The sequence below is a fragment of the Thunnus maccoyii genome, chromosome 15 (assembly GCF_910596095.1).
Source record: "Thunnus maccoyii chromosome 15, fThuMac1.1, whole genome shotgun sequence".
NCBI lineage: Eukaryota > Metazoa > Chordata > Actinopteri > Scombriformes > Scombridae > Thunnus > Thunnus maccoyii.
Genome location: NC_056547.1, coordinates 4,350,638 through 4,374,944, shown reverse-complemented (window position 1 = coordinate 4,374,944; position 24,307 = coordinate 4,350,638). Strand labels below are relative to the sequence as shown.

At 37.6% G+C, this 24,307-nt stretch overlaps 6 gene segments (V, D, J or C); 1 reads left to right on the top strand and 5 right to left on the bottom strand.

Moving 5' to 3' along the window:
* Positions 1-78: 78 nt before the first annotated feature.
* Positions 79-1,339, top strand: LOC121913547 (the record flags this gene model as incomplete). The annotated part of the segment is given in 2 exon segments: positions 79-118; positions 993-1,339. Coding segments are annotated over 2 exon segments (372 nt in total), but the record flags the coding sequence as incomplete, so codon positions are not given.
* A 4,146-nt stretch (positions 1,340-5,485) lies between these two features.
* Positions 5,486-5,976, bottom strand: LOC121913450. The segment is given in 2 exon segments: positions 5,486-5,817; positions 5,925-5,976. Coding segments are annotated over 2 exon segments (384 nt in total).
* A 2,629-nt stretch (positions 5,977-8,605) lies between these two features.
* On the bottom strand, positions 8,606-9,112 carry LOC121913540. The segment is given in 2 exon segments: positions 8,606-8,953; positions 9,061-9,112. Coding segments are annotated over 2 exon segments (384 nt in total).
* Positions 9,113-10,734: 1,622 nt separating this feature from the next.
* LOC121913448 lies at positions 10,735-11,216 on the bottom strand. The segment is given in 2 exon segments: positions 10,735-11,057; positions 11,165-11,216. Coding segments are annotated over 2 exon segments (375 nt in total).
* A 5,953-nt stretch (positions 11,217-17,169) lies between these two features.
* Positions 17,170-17,636, bottom strand: LOC121913447 (the record flags this gene model as incomplete). The annotated part of the segment is given in 2 exon segments: positions 17,170-17,501; positions 17,609-17,636. Coding segments are annotated over 2 exon segments (360 nt in total), but the record flags the coding sequence as incomplete, so codon positions are not given.
* Positions 17,637-19,531: 1,895 nt separating this feature from the next.
* LOC121913446 lies at positions 19,532-20,022 on the bottom strand. The segment is given in 2 exon segments: positions 19,532-19,863; positions 19,971-20,022. Coding segments are annotated over 2 exon segments (384 nt in total).
* Positions 20,023-24,307: the final 4,285 nt, after the last annotated feature.

Here is a 24,307-nt window from a genome sequence, read left to right as displayed (position 1 = left end):
TTTGTCTCAAACTCAGAGAGCCATGTCTCTCTACAGTGAGAGGTTTTTGTACGACGACTCAATGAGTTTGTATCACTGTGGTACACGTTCGGTGGAGGAACCAGACTGGATGTTGGAAGTAAGTTTCTGCTCAAATATTAAACATTGTATCATCAGTTAAGTTTATAATTTCTACATCTGAACATTTGTAGTAGATATAAGTTTCCACTGGGCTGATCTAAAGCACTTTAAAGTCTCAATTTTATTGTTTGTTCCCCCTGTTTAACCTTGAAGTTGAACTTAAAGCAGCTTTACTGAACTTGTTCATGTTGTTCATGTTCAAGTTAATTTGTTAAATGTGAACAACTTGAACTGCAGGACAGATTAAAAACAACAATTGTACTTTAAAAATGATTCTAATATGATCCTTTAATTCTCATTAAAATTGATTTGAAGTTGAGTAAAAGTTTTTTCAAAGAAAAAAAATGTAAAATGCTGTAGAAACTCTGATCATATAAATTGCCTCTAGTTGTCTTTTAACCTCAGTTTGAAATCATTTTGACAGTTTTTTTGAGGGTATTTTGTTCTTAAAATATGTTTTAAAATTTTCCATATATTACGGTCATCTGTTGGTTTTGGCTGATAAATCTGATTGACTGTTGCTCTTTTGATAGTTTTGAAAGGGAATATGTTGTTATAAATTCTAACTAAATCATAGATGTCTGAATTTTATATTCAAACTCTATATCCTTATTTATATATAGTGTATAGTGTAAAATGAAATACAGTAAACAGTCATATAAACTACTTAAAGGAGTTTCTGTCAGATGTTTTTTCTGCTCCACCAGTCACTCACTGACACATTGTTTCACTTCCCTTTAAGAAACCTCTCATGCATATCAGCACAAAGTCCTCATATGACTCCACTCTCACACAGTAACGGTGTCCAAGTGTCTGGTGTTTGACTGACAGTTGTGTAGTTCCTGTCCTCTAATGTGATTGGTGTCTTCTAGGTGATGTCCGTCCCACCCTGACGGTGCTGCCCCCCTCCAGCGAGGAGCTGGAGCACGGGAAGGCCACGCTCATGTGTCTGGCCAACAAGGGCTTCCCCTCAGACTGGAGTCTGGCCTGGAAGGTGGACGGCAGCAGCAGCAGCAGCTGCAGCTGGGAGGAGAGCAGGAGCCCCGCGGTGCTGCAGAAGGACGGCCGCTACAGCTGGAGCAGCACCCTGAGGCTCCCTGCAGACCAGTGGAGGAAGGTGGGCTCTGTGACCTGTGAGGCCACCCAGGGCTCCCAGACTCCAGTCTCAGAGACACTGAGGAGAGACCAGTGTTCCCAGTCCTGACCTGACTCACTGGGATTCTGATACTGGTTTTACTCTGCTACTGCTCTCACTCTGATCTCTGCAACTCTCTCTCTTTTTCTGCCTATCTCTCACTCACTCTCTGATTACATTTTTCATTGATAAAGTTTCATTGCTTGTGTATTTTATATTATTTCAAGACAATAAAAACCTGTTCATCAAATCAGTTGTTTTCATTTATGTTATTGTATAAGTAACAGATGTTGCTGTCCTAATCCATAACAAATTTAACTCAGCTGAGTTTAATATTTTACACTTGCATGGAAATACCTTAAGAAAGAAAGTTTGAGTTGATATAATGTAGTGTTGAATATACCTGATATTTTGCGAACAAAAATCAAAAAGATATAATAATTAAATGACAGAAGTAAACTCATCTGTTGTTCCAGATTTCTTGAAGCTTTTGTGACTGCAAACAATCCCTTTATTACACTTATCGCTAATTAGGTTTTTGGCAACAAACACAATTGTCAATATTTTTTAAGGAAATGAGTCATGTGTGTCCTATCAATGATGTGTGCCACTGATTAAAAACTCTCATGTTGAAACAGTTTTAGAAGTGTCCAGAAAGTTTAATGAATCTGAGTAAATGTATAAAATCTGAAAAGAATTTATTGCATTAGAATTATAAAGTAGAATATCATCAGCATATTATATCATCATAGTATCAGTATCAGCAGTACGATCTCAAAATATAACATAACCTGTGTTTTTCTATGAACACAAAGTCATCAAAAACATATGATGAGTTAAGCTTTGTAGAAAACAAAACTGTATCATTTAAACATAAATCATATCAATTCCAAAATAAATGTGATTTACATGAAAATAACCTTAAAAAACAAGGAAATGAATATTCTTTTTAAATAATTATCTAACTAACTACTGTTAATGTGTTACTACCATAAGCTTAACTACATTTGATGTAGTTTGATGAGACATTACATATATTACTTGATATTCTATTTAAATGAAATTATTATTATACTTTTATAAGTTATAAATAGTATAAATAGTAAAAGTCAGTCAGACTTCTAAAATGTGTCTATCTCAGTGCAGCTGTTGAGTCACATCAGTTCCTCTCCAGCTGAGGGAGGTTTTTGTACAACGCTGTATCACTGTGTGAACGGGAAGCTGTAATCCTGCTGACAATAATAAACTCCTGAATCTTCAGTCTGAACGTGACTGATAGTCAAAGTGAAGTCAGTCCCAGATCCAATTCCAGTAAAACAATCTGAAATGCCAGACTGACGGTTTGAAGCCCAATAAATCAGGAGTTTGGGAGCTTTTCCAGGTTTCTGAAGACACCTCATTGCTAACACTTGAACTGGTTTTACATCTGATGGAGACAGACTGTCCTGGAACAACAGACTGAGATCCAGGAGATGGAAAAACTCTGACTAATTAACATAATCAGCACATTCTCAAGTGATACTTTTTATTGCTTGTTGTAATGCTGACATTTTTAGTATGTATGAACAGTAAAGAAACGTTGATCAAATCATCTGTGTACGAACATATTATTACAATAATAAACTGCTGTCACATGTTAATGTGTTCAATGAGCCTACAGACACTGAGTGCGTCATTTGGTATTTTATCATTTTGTGTCACCATTTTACTCATAAATTATGGTATATTTTAATGCATGTCAAAGTAAAGGACAAAAGGAGCCTGAACTCCATTGATGCTCAGAGTGAAGTCAAAGTTTGATCGACTGTGTCATGGTTCTGTCACTGACTCTAGAGACTCTTGAGAGTCTGGCTCTGTATTCCTTAGTTGCCATTGTCCAACAGAGGCCCTCTGACTTTTCTGTTTTGTGAAGATTGGACTGTGTAGGAGAGGCTTGTTTTGAGTTGGACTTTTTGAGGGACTTTAAGAATTCTGGCTTTATGTCACATACCGTCCAACTAGTCACATACCGAAGCTTGGTCAGGACCCCATGGCGTCACTTTTTAACGCATTGGGTTCCCCTTTAGAGTAATTTTTCAACGTGCAGTATCACGGCAGTCACGGCAGAAAGTCAGTTTGTATAGATGTCACGTGAAGTACGTCAACTCAGAAATGTTGATATGCTACATATTACAGGTGTTCAAACGTAGATATTCAACATATCTGTGGTTTGGAGAAACGTACAATGCCAACGTTTTATTCTGGTGAGCAGGCTGAAATTTGTCACCTTATATAGACGTCATTGATTTCATGGCGTCTATTTCAGACGTTATGGGAGTTCATCAGAAGTCTATTGGACTTTCCTGCACGTTGAAAAATGATGCTAAAGTGGTACCCAGTGTGTTAAAAAGTGACGCCACGGGGTCCTGACCAAGCTTCGAAATGTGACAAGTTGGGAATGAGCACAGGCTGGTCATTTGGGTTGCTTTTATTATTTGGACTCTGCTCATTGTGTTTTTCCTCATGTGTTCATGTACTCCTCCTTACACCTTCCCTGTATTCATCCTCCATAGTCCTGCCCTTGTCTCAGTGTTCTTTCCCAATCTTCTGTCACCTTCACACCTGCCCTATATCAGTCTCGTCAGCACTGCTCTGCTCCCAGTGTCTTCCCAGCCTATCAGCTCCCAGCCTGCCCTTGTGTTGTGACACCTCTTCTTTGTTGTCTCTTTAGTTTATTGTATTTAAGGTCTGGTTTTCAGTTCAGTCTTATTGGATCATTTGTTTGGTTTAGTTGCCTGCTTGCACTCACTGTTTGCTGTTCCTGTGTTAGTCAATAAATATATTCTTCAGTTCCTTGTACCTGCTGATTCTCTGCATTTGGGTCCATCTGCTCTGTAATCCATGACACACTGCCTGTAAAATTACCTGGAATCTCTGATTCTGGTTGATTATCTAATTAGCAGTTTAGAAGTTTCTCCATCTCTCTGATGGTACCAAGCTGAACAGTTTGAACTATAAACATTCAGACTGGCCCTATCTGACGGTTGTGGAGCCACAGATCACAGTTTATCCATTAAATCTAAAAAGACAGTACTGTGTCTCAGTGAAAGATTCCAATGATTTTAAAATGTTAGCTTATGATTTTCTTCAAAAGTTGTCTCAATGTCTCGTCCTTTTCACTGTTGATACCTCAAGCAGTAAAACTTAACAGTGTCTCTGTTTTATTTAAGCAGGAGTTGGTCCCAGAGTTCTCTCACAGATGAGATCTGCTCTTCAAATATTATCCTCTCAATGTCAATAATGCTGCACAAATTAGATTAATGTCATCTAATGAATCCAGAACTACTAATTAAAATGTTCTTTTCACACTGATGTTAAGGCTATTTGAAGCAAAGTAGTGTGTTAAACACTACACAACTGCTTTGCTTTTTTCCTGAAGGCATTATTGCTCACCACCACTATCTAAAGTTGTCAGAAGTGTTCGTCACCTGCTACTAGATGTTCCTAATCCTGCACAAATATTACAGATAATCTTACCATTTAATGCTTTGATATGTTTAAAGTGTTTAAATGTTTGTAGTAGATTTAAACATCCTGTGTGATTATTTATATCACTTAAATTCTCTTCTGTTTTAATATCACCACTTTAATCATTGACTTACTCAGACCAGCTTCAATAAACTGCTCTTTGCACATTACTGTAAAACTGAAATGTGAATCTTATTGTAATTAGTTTTTTAGTGTAAAATAATATTTTGTGATTTATATTTTTTGGTGGTGGGAGCTGTGATTATGAAAGTTTGTGATGCTGATATGTGTCCTCATATTTTCTTTTAACAGGACATATTTGAGATAGATGTGATCCAGTATGAGGCTGAGGTCAAAGGTCATGAGGAAGACATTTCTTACCAGTCAGGTCAGGAAATGGGTTCATTATCATTAAAAAACATTGGATCAAACCATAACAGGGTAAGAATGGATGATGAGAAGCTGTGATGAAGAAGTTTGTTGATTTCCACCAAGACAATCATTGTCCAGAAACTGTTTTCCTGAAGAGGTTTTGACATATTTTCATTTATCTTAAAAGCTACAATGTGTGAGTTGTTTAATCCCTTTCATGAAATGTGTGCGTGAGATTGTGTAACGTGTGTGTTCAGTGAACTGTATCAGTCTCTGCAGTAGCTTCCAGCTGCAGCAGTCAGTTCAGTTTCTGTTCAGTCTGACTGAGGGAGGTTTTTGTACGATGCTTTTTCACTGTGTGAACACATTTTGACTGTTGGGATAGTGGAAACTCTGACAGTAGTAAACTGCTGCATCTTCAGCCTGAACTCCACTGATGGTCAGAGTGAAGTCAGAGTTTGATCCACTGCCTGTAAAACGATCTGGAATCCCTGATGCTTGAGTGGTAGCATAGTAAATGAGAAGTTTAGGAGTTTCTCCATCTCTCTGTTGGTACCAGGCTAAAATGTGGTAGTTGTTCCAAACATAAACATCCTGACTGGTCCTACAGTTGATGGTTGTGGAGCCTCCCAGAGCAGATCTCACTGCTGCAGGCTGAGTCACTGTGATCTGGCCTCTGGACTCTGAGGATACAGAGACAAAAACATAAAGCAGCGTCATGGTTTTGTGGGCTTCATTTCAGAAGGACGGATGTTCATAGAGGAGAGGAGTTTGATTCTCTGGACTTTACCTGTGAAGCAGCAGCAGAGGAGAGTCCAGATGAAGACGGAGATCAAAGTCATGTTTTTGATGAGGAGGATTTCTGTGGCTTCTGTTGTGATGAAGGACAGCTGTCAGTCATCCAGTGTTCAACTCTCAGGACTATAAACTCTCCCAGAGCACTGGAGCATGGTGCTGCTGATGCAAAGTGGCTCTCTATGGAAATGCTCTGACTGACTCCGACAGGGACTTGGATTACTCTGATGATGCTGTTTAATCAATGGATCAATCAAGTTATCAGTACTGTGTCTCAGTGAAAGATTCCAATGATTTTAAGATGTTAGCTTATGATTTTCTTCAAAAGTTGTCTCAATGTCTCATCCTTTTCACTGCTGATAGCTCAAGCAGTAAAATTTAACAGTGTCTCCGTTTTAGTAAAGCAGAAGTTGATCTCAAGTGCTGCTGATGCAAAGTGGCTCTCTATGGAAATGCTCTGACTGACTCCAACAGGGACTTGTTATCTGTTATTTGCACAGTTCTGCATGTACGATGATTTGTGTAAGAGGACAAAATTTAAGTGAAGCCTGCAAGTTCACCAAATGCTTTCAGAAGACGCAATGTTAAATTCATTTTTCTTTTTCTTTAAAATGTTGTCAGTGCATTTTAATGAGAGGAGAGCCACTCTTCAGACATGATGTCAGGCGTAATGGCAAAAAGAAAATCATGGTGACAATTTTATGAATTTAGTTGCTACATACTCAGCAATAAAAAATGAGTCCTTCTTCCAGAAACTCTTATCTACAGGAAGAGGATATAATTGACTTTAAATTACCAATTTAATATGAGTTTAGTAAAATTACTTTAGTAGACTGCAAACCTTGCAATGCTTTTTGTACTTTTAAAGGGTAGGGAGAGGAGCCAGATCCTGCTTTAATTCCTGATCAGATTATGGGCTAAAAGAAGAGAAAATAAGGGTATTTGTGTCCTCTGTAGTGGACATTTTGGTTTTGCATCTCTCCTCTTACAAATTTGAGTTACTCTATTAATTACCGCTGTACTCTAAAGAGGACATCCTGGGCTTTCCAGTGATACCACATGGGTAGGGGTGGGATGGTGACAACTTCATCTTCCTTTCAGCACAAAATTGTTTCTATATCAACAAGCACATTTCATGGAAAGAGAAAGAAGAAGTCAAATATTGTTTAATTATTGTTTTTTTTAATGATGATATTCATATATTTTCTTGTCTATCAACATGTCAGGAATTATGTAGTGAGGTCTGAGAGAACTTTATTTATTTGTGAGTTGAAATAAAAGCCCATTTATGAATGTCCTCTATAGTGGACACCAGGATGATCTTAATGTTTTTCACATTTCCACTTTGCTGTGGGACACAGAACAGAGGCAGAGAGGGTTTTGTTCAAAATAATTCAAGGAGATTCAGATATAGATTTGTCAGATGAGGAAGATGCTGAGGATGAGTTTGAGCCTGTTGATGAAGAGGTAGAGAGCTCTGACAGGGACTTGGATTACTCTGATGATGCTGTTTAATCAATGGATCAATCAAGTTATCAGTACTGTGTCTCAGTGAAAGATTCCAATGATTTTAAGATGTTAGCTTATGATTTTCTTCAAAAGTTGTCTCAATGTCTCAACCTTTTCACTGCTGATAGCTCAATCAGTAACACTTAACAGTGTCTCTGTTATATTAAAGCAGGAGTTGTTCCCAAAGTTCTCTCACAGATGAGATCTGCTCTTTAAATGTTATCCTCTCAATTTAACTAATGCTGTGCAAATAAGATTAATGTCATCTAATAAATCCAGAACTATTAATTAAAATTTTCTTTTCACACCGATGTTAAGGCTCTTTGAATCAAAGTAATGTTTTAAACACTACACAACTGCTTTGTTTGTTTTTCTAAAGGCATTATTGCTCACCAACTATCTAAAGTCAGAAGTGTTCGTCACCTGTTACTAGATGTTCCTAATCCTGCACAGATATTACAGATAATCTTAACATTTAATGCTTTAATATGTTTAAAGTGTTTAAATGTTTATAGTAGATTTAAATATCCTGTGTGATTATTTATATCACTTAAATTCTCTCCTGTTTTAATTTCACCACTTTAATCATGGAGTAACTCAGACCAGCTTCAATAAACTGCTCTTTGCACATTATTATAAAACTGGAATGTGAATCTTACTGTAATTAGTTTCTTACTGTAAAATACTATATTGTGATTTATATTTTTTGGTGGTGGGAGCTGTGATTATGAAAGTTTCTGATGCTGATATGTGTCTTCATATTTTCTTTTAAGGGGACATTTGAGATAGATGTGATCCAGCATGAGGCTGAGGTCAAAGGTCATGAGGAAGTCATTTCTTACCAGTCAGGTCAGGAAATGGGTTCATTATCATTAAAAAACATTGGATCAAACCATAACAAGGTAAGAATGGATGATGATATGCTGTGATGAAGAACTTTGTTGATTTCCACCAAGACAATCATTGTCCAAAAACTTTTTTCCTTAAAAGGTTTTAACATATTTTCATTTCTCTAAAAGCTATAATGTGCAAGTTGTTTAATCCATTTCATGAAATGTGTGTGTGAGATTGTGTAACGTGTGTGTTCAGTGAACTGTATCAGTCTCTGTAGTAGTTTCCAGCTGCAGCAGTCAGTTCAGTTTCTGTTCAGTCTGACTGAGGGAGGTTTTTGTACGACGCTTTTTCACTGTGTGAACACCCACTGACTGTTGGGATAGTGGAGACTCTGACAGTAGTAAACTGCTGCATCTTCAGCCTGAACTCCACTGATGGTCAGAGTGAAGTCAGACTTTGATCCACTGCCTGTAAAACGATCTGGAATCCCTGATGCTCGAGTGGTAGCATGGTAAATGAGAAGTTTAGGAGTTTCTCCATCTCTCTGTTGGAACCAGGCTAAGAAGTGGGTTGAGCCACTAACATAAACATCCTGACTGGTCCTACAGTTGATGGTTGTGGAGCCTCCCAGAGCAGATCTCACTGCTGCAGGCTGAGTCACTGTGATCTGGCCTCTGGACTCTGTGGATACAGAGACAAAAACATAAAGCAGCGTCATGGTTTTGTGGGCTTCATTTCAGAGGGACGGATGTTCATAGAGGAGAGGAGTTTGATTCTCTGGACTTTACCTGTGAAGTAGCAGCAGAGGAGAGTCCAGATGAGGACGGAGATCAAAGTCATGTTTTTGATGAGGAGGATTTCTGTGGCTTCTGTTGTCATGAAGGACAGCTGTTAGTCATAGTCATCCTGTGTTCAACTCTCAGGGCTATAAACTCTCCCAGAGCACTGGAGCATGGTGCTGCTGATGCAAAGTGGCTCTCTATGGAAATGCTCTGACTGACTCCAACAGGGACTTGGATTACTCTGATGATGCTGTTTAATCAATGGATCAATCCATTTATTTGAATATTGTACATAATTCACCAGAATTGTCTCTCCATGAACGATGTGATGCTGGTGTGACCAACGTTTGTGGAGGCCTCTCCTAGTTCCGACTAACTATCTTTGTCCATGTCTACGTCTACATCTGTGTCATCGTGTGGAGTGCAAGGGAAATATGTCTATGATTGTCAGTTTCTTTTGGACATTCATAACACAGACTTTTGCTATGAGAAATACTGGCTGGGAGCTAAATCAGCTGAGCGTGCTTGGTCTGCTACGCCCAGTGGACCCAAAAGAGGACCACGTCCTCGCCTGGAGCTGCGCCGGAGAGGAAACATCGGAAGCAGTGCGACAGGAAGTGTAAGCTAGGCTAACTGTTAACCCATACTGACTGGCAGTTCCAAAAATCATGCTGTCTTATGGTCTCTGGACAGCAAAATGGATTATTTGACTCCCCCATCAGTGCTGGTCACTCGCTGACATGGAAGAGCTGTCTACATCCAACTGAGACATGTACTTTTCTTTCTAAATGCACTTTAAAGCACTGTGCTGCAAACTGCTCGTTCTTTTTTTTTGTTTTGTTTTGTTTTGTTTCTCTTGGGATTTCTATGTTTTCTTCATTTTTTTAAGGGAATTTTTGGATGGACAGTATATCTTTATCCTTTCTCTTGTTGTTGCTCTGCTATGGCTGGAAGGAACATTTTGTTTTTTTTGTGTTTGCAAATACACAAGAAAGAGACAATAAACTAAATTTTGAATCTTGAAGAAGAATAATTTTTCTTTTACAATGTTAACCAATTTGTCATTCAAATTTTCCTCTTAATTGAAATTAAGTTCATGTGTCCTAATCTCTGATCATCTTACTGTAATTAGTTACTTACTGTGACATAACATTTTGTGTGATTTATATCTTTTGGTAGTAGGAGCTGTGATTAAGAGAGTTTCTGATGCTGATTTGTGTCTTCATATTTTCTTTTAACAGGACATATTTGAGATAGATGTGATCCAGTATGAGGCTTAGGTCAAAGGTCATGAGGAAGACATTTCTTACCAGTCAGGTCAGGAAATGGGTTGATTATCATTAAAAAACATTGGATCAAACCATAACAAGATAAGAATTGATGATGAGAAGCTGTGATGAAGAACTTTGTTGGTTTCCACCAAGACAATCATTGTCCAGAAATTGTTTTCCTTAAAATAATTTCACATATTTTCATCTTAAAAGGTTTTGACATATTTTCATTTTTCTTAAAAGCTACAATGTGCGAGTTGTTTAATCCATTTAATGAAATGTGTGTGTGTGAGATTGTGTAACGTGTGTGTTCAGTGAACTGTATCAGTCTCTGCAGTAGCTTCCAGCTGCAGCAGTCAGTTCAGTTTCTGTTCAGTCTGACCGAGGGAGGTTTTTGTATGACGCTTTTTCACTGTGTGAACACATGCTGACTGTTGGGATAGTGGAAACTCTGACAGTAGTAAACTGCTGCATCTTCAGCCTGAACTCCACTGATGGTCAGAGTGAAGTCAGACTTTGATCCACTGCCTGTAAAACGATCTGGAATCCCTGATGCTCGAGTGGCAGCATTGTAAATGAGAAGTTTAGGAGTTTCTCCATCTCTCTTTTGGTACCAGGCTAAACGGTTCCCATTATGAACATCCTGACTGGTCCTACAGTTGATGGTTATGGAGCCTCCCAGAGCAGATCTCACTGCTGCAGGCTGAGTCACTGTATACTGGCCTCTGGACTCTGAGGATACAGAGACAAAAACATAAAGCAGCATCATGGTTTTGTGGGCTTCATTTCAGAGGGACGGATGTTCATAGAGGAGAGGAGTTTGATTCTCTGGACTTTACCTGTGAAGCAGCAGCAGAGGAGAGTCCAGATGAGGACGGAGATCAAAGTCATGTTTTTGATGAGGAGGATTTCTGTGGCTTCTGTTGTCATGAAGGACAGCTGTCAGTCATCCAGTGTTCAACTCTCAGGACTATAAACTCTCCCAGAGCACTGGAGCATGGTGCTGCTGATGCAAAGTGGCTCTCTATGGAAATGCTCTGACTGACAAACAGAATCATTACATTTCTCAAGTGTTGATTTTTATTGCTTGCAGTAATGCTGATATTCTCTTTATGTTAAAACAATAACAACATATTCATCAAATCATATGTGTCCAAGGCAACATATTATTTAAAGAATGACTGCTGTCACATGTTACTGTGTTCAATGAATCTACAGACACTGAGTTTGTCTCTGGGTATATTCACAGGGATTTTATCATTTTTTGTCACCATTTTACACATAAATGATGGTATTTTTTTAAAGCCTGTCAAAGTAAAGGATGAAAGGAGAACATTTTAACAGAAATATTGAGTCTGTTCTACATGGTGTCTTTCACATCTGTCCTGCTGTGCACTACTACAGGGGACATGGATTACTCTGATGATGCTGTTTGATCAACGGATCAATCAACTTTCAGAATATTGATTTGGATGTGTTTATATTCATTTTTATATGGTTTGGGCTTTTTCAGAATGTAATTTCTTCCATCTAAATGCATTACCACAAAATACATCACACCAATTAACTTTAAAATGTATATGGATAAATCAAGTTATGAGGTTATTGTACAGAATGTTTTTTATTGTTCCAGCTTCTTCTCTCTGAAAGAAAGTTCTTTTACAGTGTTTCATATTTATTTCAATATATTTCTACAGAAATTAAAATCAAATTCACTTAACAGTAAAATATAGAAAATATAATGACACTCAGTTGATGTCAGAGAGCCGTGTCTCTCTACAGTGAGAGGTTTTTATACAGCATCTCAATGAGTTTGTATCACTGTGGTGGACTTTTGGTGGAGGAACCAGACTGGATGTTGGTTTCTCTGCAAATATTAAATATAATTTTCTATGTAATCCTTAAATGTGTTTTTGTGTGTTTAAATAACCTTTGCCTTGACTTATATGAAAGATCTTCTGTTTTAATTTCAACACTTTTGTCATTTAGTTTAACTCAGACCACCTTCAATGAATTGGTCTTTACACATTATTGTCAAACTGAAATGTGAACATCTTGAAATGAAAAAAAAAATACAGTTCAAAAATGATTATCAAATTTACTTTTACATTTTACACAATAGTTATCTATTATTAAGTTAAATTGAAATGAATTTCAACAATGTACATTTAAATTAAAAATGTGTCCAAATCTCTGATCCACTTACTGTAATTAGTTTCTTACTGTAAGATAATATTTAGTGTGATTTATATTTTTTGGTGGTGGGAGCTGTGATTATGAAAGTTTCTGATGCTGATTTGTGTCTTCATATTTTCTTTTAACAGGACATATTTGAGATAGATGTGATCCAATATGAGGATGAGGTCAAAGGTCATGAGGAAGACATTTCTTACCAGTCAGGTCAGGAAATGGATTCATTATCATTAAAAAACATTGGATAAAACCATAACAGGGTAAGAATGGATGATGAGAAGCTGTGATGGAGAACTTTGTTGATTTCTACCAAGACAATCATTGTCCAGAAACTGTTTTCCTTAAAAGGTTTTAACATGTTTTCATTTATCTTAAAAGCTACAATGTGCGAGTTGTTTAATCCATTTAAAGAAATGTGTGTGTGAGATTGTCTAACGTGTGTGTTCAGTGAACTGTATCAGTCTCTGCAGTAGCTTCCAGCTGCAGCAGTTATTCAGTTTCTGTTCAGTCTGACTGAGGGAGGTTTTTGTACGACGCTTTTTCACTGTGTGAACACATGTTGACTGTTGGGATAGTGGAAACTCTGACAGTAGTAAACTGCTGCATCTTCAGCCTGAACTCCACTGATGGTCAGAGTGAAGTCAGACTTTGATCCACTGCCTGTAAAACGATCTGGAATCCCTGATGCTCGAGTGGTAGCATGGTAAATGAGAAGTTTAGGAGTTTCTCCATCTCTCTGTTGGTACCAGGCTAAAATGTGGTAGTTGTTCCAAACATGAACATCCTGACTGACCCTACAGTTGATGGTTGTGGAGCCTCCCAGAGCAGATCTCACTGCTGCAGGCTGAGTCACTGTGATCTGGCCTCTGGACTCTGAGGATACAGAGACAAAAACATAAAGCAGCGTCATGGTTTTGTGGGCTTCATTTCAGAGGGATGGATGTTCATAGAGGAGAGGAGTTTGATTCTCTGGACTTTACCTGTGAAGCAGCAGCAGAGGAGAGTCCAGATGAGGACGGAGATCAAAGTCATGTTTTTGATGAGGAGGATTTCTGTGGCTTCTGTTGTGATGAAGGACAGCTGTCAGTCATCCAGTGTTCAACTCTCAGGACTATAAACTCTCCCAGAGCACTGGAGCATGGTGCTGCTGATGCAAAGTGGCTCTCTATGGAAATGCTCCAAATGACCCTAACAGGGAGTTGTTATCTGTTAAATCAGTATGTAATGTACAATTATTTGTGTAAGGGGACAAAATGAAAAGAAAAGTGAAAGCTAAGTTTAAGATCATAAAATGTGTTTAGAAGATGCAGAGTTAAATTTACTATTCTCTTTCTCATTAAAATCTTCTCAGTAAATTGTACAGCCACTTTTGGGCTGGGATGACAGGCAGTAAACCAATAAGAAATGTATTTTGAAAATTACATTAATTTTGATTGCTAGATACTCAGCCATGAAGATATAAATAGAAATGATTCCATTTTTTCAGTCTGTCTTTTATTTCAAAAAGGAGGAATTGTAATTGAATTTAAATACCTATTTCAGTGGCTTTTGTGAGTTAAGTAAAATTTGTTGAGTGGATTACAATGAGGACCAAAGTGGAAATACACTTTTAACCTTATTGTGTTTTTATCCTCAGCAATTTAATTCTGTGTTTAAATGTCAGAACTGGGTGACTCTAATCTTGTAATTACTTTTATTATTTTTTTTTTTACATCTACTTATATAACACACTTTTTACAATTAAAATGGACTTGAGAGTAGCCAGAAATTCTGTTTTAAATTCTGATCAGACTGTGGGCTAAAAGAGAGGGAAATAAGGGCATTATGTTGTCTAATAGGATGTCATCTATGAACAAACATATTCTGTGGTGGTGGGACTCAAAACAGATGCTTGACATGCTGAATCATTTCCTAATGGAAGCTGATGAGGAGTTAATGAGAAACACTACGAGTAACAGACATAGAGAAAATGTAGTTTTTAAGCAATGTAGAACATTTATTTAAAATAGGATCGAAAGTATCAAGAAAACCTGTAATACAATCTGGCTCAATTCATAACCGAAAGAAAGACAGTTTGGGGATTTAGTGATGTATGTTAGGGTGTCATCTGTATATAAGCCGATTTTATGATGATGACAGTAAAATGATTCCTGGGGCGCTGATGTATTTTCTAATAGAAACAACCAGGGTTTCAAGACAAAATTAAAGACTAGTGAAGAAACAAGTCATCCATGTTAATTTAACATTTATCATGATACATTGACATGTATCATGATAGATAAAGTGACTGATCTGTATAGACTTGTACAATATGTGTCCTCAGTGAACTGTATCATCTGTTTTCTTACAACAGGATATGACTGAGATAGATGTGATCCAGTATGAGGCTAAGGTCAAAGGTCATGATCAAGCCATTTCTTACCAAAAGCACCTAGGCCAATCTCTTTCGTCATTGGTCAGGAAATTGGTTCATTATCATATAAAAACATTGGATCAAACTATAACATGGTAAGAATTGATGATGAGAAGCTATGATGGAGAACTTTGTTGATTTCCAACAAGACAATCATTGTCCAGAAATTGTCTTCCATGAAAGGTTTTGACTTATTTTCATTTATCTTAAAAGCTACAATGTGCAAGTCATTTAATCCATTTAATGAAATGTGTGTGTGAGATTGTGTAACGTGTGTGTTCAGTGAACTGTATCAGTCTCTGCAGTAGCTTCCAGCTGCAACAGTCAGTTCAGTTTCTGTTCAGTCTGACTGAGGGAGGTTTTTGTACGACGCTTTTTCACTGTGTGAACACATGCTGACTGTTGATATAGTGTCTACTCTGACAGTAGTAAACTGCTGCATCTTCAGCCTGAACTCCACTGATGGTCAGAGTGAAGTCAGACTTTGATCCACTGCCTGTAAAACGATCTGGAATCCCTGATGCTCGAGTGGTAGCATAATAAATGAGCAGTTTGGGAGATTTTCCATCTCTCTGTTGGTGCCAGGCTAAAAGGTGGGATGAGCCACTAACATAAACATCCTGACTGGTCCTACAGTTGATGGTTGCGGAGCCTCCCAGAGCAGATCTCACTGCTGCAGGCTGAGTCACTGTGATCTGGCCTCTGGACTCTGAGGATACAGAGACAAAAACATAAAGCAGCATCATAGTTTTGTCAGCTTCATTTCAGAGGGACGGATGGTCATAGAGGAGAGGAGTTTGATTCTTTGGACTTTACCTGTGAAGCAGCAGCAGAGGAGAGTCCAGATGAGGACGGAGATCAAAGTCATGTTTTTGATGAGGAGGATTTCTGTGGCTTCTGTTGTCATGAAGGACAGCTGTCAGTCATCCGGTGTTCAACTGTCAGGACTATAAACTCTCCCAGAGCACTGGAGCATGGTGCTGCTGATGCAAAGTAGCTCTCTATGGAAATTCTCTGACTGACTCCGACAGGGACTTGGATTACTCTGATGATGCTGTTTAATAAATGGATCAATCAAGTTATCAGTACTGTGTCTCAGTGAAAGATTCCCATGATTTTAAGATGTTAGCTTATGATTTTCTTCAAAAGTTGTCTCAATGTCTCATCCTTTTCACTGCTGATAGCTCAAGCAGTAAAACTTAACAGTGTCTCTGTTTTATTAAAGTAGGAGTTGTTCCCAAAGTTCTCTCACAGATGAGATCTGCTCTTCAAATATTATCCTCTCAATGTCAATAATGCTGCACAAATAAGATTAATGTCATCTAATGAATCCAGAACTATTAATTAAAATTTTCTTTTCACACCAATGTTGAGGTTTTTTAAAACAAAGTAGTGTGTTAAACACTACATAACTGCTTTCTTTGTTTTTGTTTTTGTTTTTCCTGAAGGCATTATTGCTCACCACCACTATCTAAAGTTGTCAGAAGTGTTTGTCACCTGCTATTAGATGTTCCTAATCCTGCACAAATATTACAGATAATCTTACCATTTAATGCTTTAGTGTGTTTAAAGTGTTTAAATGTTTGTAGTAGATTTAAATATCCTGTGTGATTATTTATTTATTATGTCACTTAAATTCTCTTTTGTTTTAATTTCACCACTTTAATCATTGACCAGCTGTCAAAATGAAAAGTGAATGTGAATCTTACTGTAATTAGTTTCTTAGTGTAAAATAACATTTTGTGATTTATATTTTTTGGTGGTGGGAGCTGTGATTATGAAAGTTTCTGATGCTGATCTGTGTCTTCATATTTTCTTTTAACAGGATATAACTGAGATGGATGTGATACAGTATGAGGCTGAGGTCAAAGGTCATGAGCAAGACATTTCTTACCAGTCAAGTCAGTAAATGGGTTCATTATCATTAAAAAACATTGGATCAAACCATAACAGGGTAAGAATGGATGATGAGAAGCTGTGATGGAAAACGTTGTTGATTTCCACCAAGGCGATAATAGTCCAGAAATTGTCTTCCATGAAAAGTTTTGACATATTTTCATTTATCTTAACAGCTACAATGTGCAAGTTGTTTAATAAATTTAATGAAATATGTGTGTGTGAGATTGTGTAACGTGTGTGTTCAGTGAACTGTATCAGTCTCTGCAGTAGCTTCCAGCTGCAGCAGTCAGTTCAGTTTCTGTTCAGTCTGACTGAGGGAGGTTTTTGTACGACGCTTTTTCACTGTGTGAACACATGCTGACTGTTGGGATAGTGGAAAGTCTGACAGTAGTAAACTGCTGCATCTTCAGCCTGAACTCCACTGATGGTCAGAGTGAAGTCAGACTTTGATCCACTGCCTGTAAAACGATCTGGAATCCCTGATGCTCGAGTGGCAGCATTATAAATGAATAGTTTAGGAGTTCCTCCATCTCTCTGTTGGTACCAGGCTAAACGGTGGTTTGAGTTATAAACATAAACATCCTGACTGGTCCTACAGTTGATGGTTGTGGAGCCTCCCAGAGCAGATCTCACTGCTGCAGGCTGAGTCACTGTATACTGGCCTCTGGACTCTGAGGATACAGAGACAAAAACATAAAGCAGCGTCATGGTTTTGTGGGCTTCATTTCAGAGGGACGGATGTTCATAGAGGAGAGGAGTTTGATTCTCTGGACTTTACCTGTGAAGCAGCAGCAGAGGAGAGTCCAGATGAGGACGGAGATCAAAGTCATGTTTTTGATGAGGAGGATTTCTGTGGCTTCTGTTGTGATGAAGGACAGCTGTCAGTCATCCAGTGTTCAACTCTCAGGACTATAAACTCTCCCAGAGCACTGGAGCATGGTGCTGCTGATGCAAAGTGGCTCTCTATGGAAATCATGATGAGAATTTTATAAATTTAGTTGCTACATACTCAGCCATAAAGAGACCAATAAAAATAATTTCTTCTTTCCAGAATCTCTTTTATCTACAGGAAGAGGATATAACTGATTGTAAATAACCAATTAAATATTTAATATTAGTTCAGTAAAAGTACTTTAGTAGACTGCAAACCTGGCAACACCTTTTGTACATTTAAAGGGAAGGGAGAGAAGCCAGATATCCTGCTTTAATTCCTGATCAGATTATGGGCTAAAAAAAGAGAAAATAAGGGTATTTGTGTCCTCTGTAGTGGACATTTTGTTTTTGCATCTCTCCTCTTACTCATATGATTTATTCTATTAATTGCTGCTGTACTCTAAAGAGGACATCCTGGGCTTTCCAGTGATACCAAATGGGTAGGGGTGGGATGGTGACAACTTCATCTTCCTTTTAGCACAAAATTGTTTCTATATCAACAAGCACATTTCATGGAAAGAGAAAGAAGAAGTCAAATATTGTTTAGTTATTAATTTTATATGATGATATTCATATATTTTCTTGTTTATTAACATGTCAGGAATTATGTAGTGAGTTCTGAGAGAAGTTTATTTATTTGTGTGTTGAAATAATAGCCCATTTATGAATGTCCTCTATAGTGGACACCAGGATGATCTTCATGTCTTTCACATTTCCACTTTGTTGTGGGACACAGAACAGAGGCAGAGAGGATTCTGTTCAAAGTAATTGAGGGAGATTCAGATGTAGATTTGTCAGATGAGATTATCCAGCAAAGCTGCACTACATTCTGACCTGATTAACAGAGAGAGACTTTGGAATGAGATTTATGAGATGTATGATGTGTAGCATGTGATTGACTGGTGTAATGCTGTATTGATGCTGATTTATACCTCTGTGTCTGAGTGTCTGTATTTACACCACCACATGTTTGTGGTTCATCTGTTGGAGCTCAGAGGATAATAATGTAACTTATGTGCAACTTTTCAAACAATAATCTTCATGTAGCTGCGATTCACAAACTGTAGACACCACAAGAGCTTTGATCAGTCTGCAGCTGATTCAACATGTTCAGTGGTCTCACTGAATATCTGCTCTTCCAGTGGATCTTTTTCTTTTCATTAATGCTGCCAAAATGAGATTATCCTCATCTAACAGATCCACTACTGCCAGTCCAAACTTTCTCTTCAGCAGCGTTGTTACTGCTCTGTATAACAAAGTGAATATGAGAGAAAGTAAACACAGCTAGAACAGGTAACAGGTAGAGTCTACACAGAACTGTCAATCACCTGCTGAGCTGTGGAGACACCTTGATACAGAAGTTTATTCCAAACTTTAAGATATCTGATGTTCTTAATGCATAACTTCATATTATATTTTATATGATTTTAATGAAATAACAAATAACTGTTTACCTCTTTCTTTCATTTAGTTAAATGTAACTACATTTTTTTCATCAGTCATCAGTACAAAGTTGTCACTGTGCTTGTACCACTGTGAAACTAATCATGAGAAATATTGTGATTATTATCTGTAACAGATTCATATTCGTTAGTACTGATATATGTGTGCATTGTTTACTGATTTAATCTAAAAGTTTGTGTGTGTGTGAGATTGTGTAACGTGTGTGTTCAGTGAAGTGTATCAGTCTCTGCAGTAGCTTCCAGCTGCAGCAGTCAGTTCAGTTTCTGTTCAGTCTGACTGAGGGAGGTTTTTGTACGACGCTTTTTCACTGTGTGAACACATACTGACTGTTGGGATAGTGGAAACTCTTACAGTAGTAAACTGCTGCATCTTCAGCCTGAACTCCACTGATGGTCAGAGTGAAGTCAGACTTTGATCCACTGCCTGTAAAACGATCTGGAATCCCTGATGCTCGAGTGGTAGCGTCATAAATGAGAAGTTTGGGAGTTTCTCCATCTCTCTGTTGGTACCAGGCTAAACGGTGGTTTGAGTTATGAACATGAACATCCTGACTGGTCCTACAGTTGATGGTTGTGGAGCCTCCCAGAGCAGATCTCACTGCTGCGGGCTGAGTCACTGTATACTGGCCTCTGGACTCTGAGGATACAGAGACAAAAACATAAAGCAGCATCATGGTTTTGTGGGCTTCATTTCAGAGGGACGGATGTTCATAGAGGAGAGGAGTTTGATTCTCTGGACTTTACCTGTGAAGCAGCAGCAGAGGAGAGTCCAGATGAGGACGGAGATCAAAGTCATGTTTTTGATGAGGAGGATTTCTGTGGCTTCTGTTGTGATGAAGGACAGCTGTCAGTCATCCAGTGTTCAACTCTCAGGACTATAAACTCTCCCAGAGCACTGGAGCATGGTGCTGCTGATGCAAAGTGGCTCTCTATGGAAATGCTCTGACTGACTAACAGAATCATCACATTTCTCAAGTGTTGATTTTTATTGCTTGCAGTAATGCTGATATTCACTTTATGTTAAAACAATAAAGACATAGTCATCAAATCATGTGTGTCAAAGGTAACATATTATTTAAAGAATGACTGCTGTCACATGTTACTGTGTTCAATGAATCTACAGACACTGAGTTTGTCTCTGGGTATATTCACAGGGATTTTATCATTTTTTGTCACCATTTTACACATAAATGATGGTATTTTTTTAAAACCTGTCAAAGTAAAGGATGAAAGGAGAACATTTTAACAGAAGTATTGAGTCTGTTCTACATGGTGTCTTTCACATCTGTCCTGCTGTGTACTACTACAGGGGACATGGATTACTCTGATGATGCTATTTGATCAACGGATCAATAAACTTTAAGAATATTGATATGGATGTGTTTATATTCATGTTTTATGTGGTTTGGGCTTTTTCAGAATGTAATTTCTTCCATCTTAATGTATTACCAAAAAAATACATAACACCAATTAAATTTAAAATGGATATGGATCAATCAAGTTATGAAGTTATTGTACAGAATGTTTTTTATTGTTTCAGCTTCTTCTCTTTGAAAGAAAGTTCTTTTACAATGTTGCATATTTATTTCAATATATTTCTACAGATGTTAAAATCAAATTCACTTTACAGTACAATGTAGAAAATATAATGACATTCAGTTGATGTCAGAGAGCCGTGTCTCTCTACAGTGAGAGGTTTTTGTACAGCAACTCAATGAGTTTGTATCACTGTGGTGAACTTTTGGTGGAGGAACCAGACTGGATGTTGGTTTCTCTGCAAATATTACATATAATTTTACATGTAATACTTAAATGTATTTTTGTTTAAATAACCTTTGCCTTGACTTATATGAATGATCTTCTGTTTTAATTTCAACACTTTGGTCATTTAGTTTAACTCAGACCACCTTCAATGAACTCGTCTTTACACATTATTGTCAAACTGAAATGTGAACAACTAGAAATGAAGAAAAGATAAAAGAAAAATAAATATAATTTAAAAATGATTACCAAATTTACTTTTACATTTTACACTTAATAGTTAACTATTATTAAATTAAATTGAAATTAATTCAACAATGTACATTTAAACTGAAAATGTGTCCAAATCTCTGATCCACTTACTGTAATTAGTTTCTTACTGTAAGATAATATTTAGTGTGATTTATATTTTTTGGTGGTGGGAGCTGTGATTATGAAAATTTCTGATGCTGATTTGTGTCTTCATATTTTCTTTTAACAGGACATATTTGAGATAGATGTGATCCAATATGAGGATGAGGTCAAAGGTCATGAGGAAGACATTTCTTACCAGTCAGGTCAGGAAATGGGTTCATTATCATTAAAAAACATTGGATCAAACCATAACAGGGTAAGAATGGATGATCAGAAGCTGTGATGAAGAACTTTGTTGGTTTCCACCAAGACAATCATTGTTCAGAAACTTTTTTCCTTAAAAGGTTTTAACATGTTTTCATTTATCTTAAAAGCTACAATGTGCGAGTTGTTTAATCCATTTAATGAAATGTGTGTGTGATTGTGTAACGTGTGTGTTCAGTGAACTGTATCAGTCTCTGCAGTAGCTTCCAGCTGCAGCAGTCAGTTCAGTTTCTGTTCAGTCTGACTGAGGGAGGTTTTTGTACGACGCTATTTCACTGTGTGAACACACGCTGACTGTTGGGATAGTGGAAACTCTGACAGTAGTAAACTGCTGCATCTTCAGCCTGAACTCCACTGATGGTCAGAGTGAAGTCAGACTTTGATCCACTGCCTGTAAAACGATCTGGAATCCCTGATGCTCGAGTGGCAGCATTGTAAATGAGAAGTTTAGGAGTTTCTCCATCTCTCTGTTGGTACCAGGCTAAGAGGTGGTATGAGTTATAAACATGAACATCCTGACTGGTCCTACAGTTGATGGTTGTGGAGCCTCCCAGAGCAGATCTCACTGCTGCAGGCTGAGTCACTGTGATCTGGCCTCTGGACTCTGAGGATACAGAGACAAAAACATAAAGCAGCGTCATGGTTTTGTGGGCTTCATTTCAGAGGGACGGATGTTCATAGAGGAGAAGAGTTTGATTCTCTGGACTTTACCTGTGAAGCAGCAGCAGAGGAGAGTCCAGATGAGGACGGAGATCAAAGTCATGTTTTTGATGAGGAGGATTTCTGTGGCTTCTGTTGTGATGAAGGACAGCTGTCAGTCATCCAGTGTTCAACTCTCAGGACTATAAACTCTCCCAGAGCACTGGAGCATGGTGCTGCTGATGCAAAGTGGCTCTCTATGGAAATGCTCTGACTGACTCCAACAGGGACTTGTTACTGTTATTTGCACAGTTCTGCATGTACAATGATTTGTTTAAGAGGACAAAATGAAAGTTAGGGCTGCAAGTTCACCAAATGCTTTTAGAAGACGAAGGGTTAAATTCATTTTTTCTTCTCATTAAATGTTGTCAGAAGATTGTAAAGAGAGGAGAGCCACTTTTCAGATAGGATGACAGGCGTCATGGCAATAAGAAAATCATGATGAGAATTTTATAAATTTAGTTGCTACATACTCAGCTATAAAAAGACCAATAGAAATGATTTCTTCTTTCCAGAACCTTTTTTATCCATAGGAAGAAGATATAATTGATTGCAAATAACCAATTAAATATTTAATGTGAGTTCAGTGAAATTACTTTAGTAGATCGCAAGCCTGGCAACACTTTTTGTACATTAAAAGGGAAGGGAGAGGAGCCAGATATTCTGCTTTAATTCCTGATGATATCATGGGCTAAAAGAAGAGAAAATAAGGGTATTTGTGTCCTCTGTGGTGGACATTCTGGTTTTGCATCTCTCCTCTTACTCATATGAGTTATTCTATTAATTACTGCTGTACTCTAAAGAGGACATCCTGGGCTTTCCAGTGATACCACATGGGTAGGGGTGGGATGGTGAAAACTTCATCTTCCTTTCATCACAAAATTGTTTCTATATCAACAAGCACATTTCATGGAAAGAGAAAGAAGAAGTCAAATATTGTTTTGTTATTGATCTTTTATGATGATATTAATGTATTTTCTTGTTTATCAACATGTCAGGAATTATGTAGTGAGGTCTGAGAGAAGTTTATTTATGTGTGTGTTGAAATAATAGCCCATTTATGAATGTCCTCTATAGTGGACACCAGGATGATCTTAATGTCTTTCACATTTCCACTTTGTTGTGGGACACAGAACAGAGGCAGAGAGGATTCTGTTGAAAATAATTGAGGGAGATTCAGATGTAGATTTGTCAGATGAGGAAAACGCTGAGGATGAGTTTGAGCCTGTTGATGAAGAGGTAGAGAGCTCTGAAGAAGAGGCAGGAGGCTCATCAGATGAGCTGACAGTCACAAAGCAAGATGAAAGGTGTCGGCCAATGTGGGTCAGGACTGGCACATATGTTTTATTATTTCCAGGACAACCATGAATTATGTTTATCCCAGTAAAAATATATCAATACCACATTGCTGATGGCAGCATATTAATGGCAGCTCAGTATTCCAAATTGAATTTTTACACTCAATAACATAACTACGATACACATTTCATTGTCATCAGGCTTATTCAATTGATTACATATGAAAAATGAATGACTTAATTAAATTTAATTACATTTCTTGGCGTTTTTCATCATCATAGATTCACACCTGTGCTACCTGGGCCTCCTGGTTACCAAGATGAACCTACAACTTGTGCAAATTGGAGTCCAACTCAGTACTTTTCTCAGTACATCAACATCAAAGTCTTTGAAGACTTGGCAGCATTCACAAATCAAAGGCATATTCAGATTAGAGGAGTGTCTCTGAAAACCACAATTTACCTCAAAATCAGCAAACAAGTAAGACAAATACAGAATGAAATGAAGTTAAATATGTCATTACTTTAAGGTGGTTGTATAGCTGGAAAACTATAAATTTTATATTGACAAGTTTGACTGTTTTTCCCACATTAAAATCCTCCTGCTGTCTGCTACAATGGACATGCTGTAAAAATAGAAATAAAAATGTTTTTGAAAAAGTCTAAACTGTAAGATGTTTCTTTTACTTGAAACATATAGAAAAT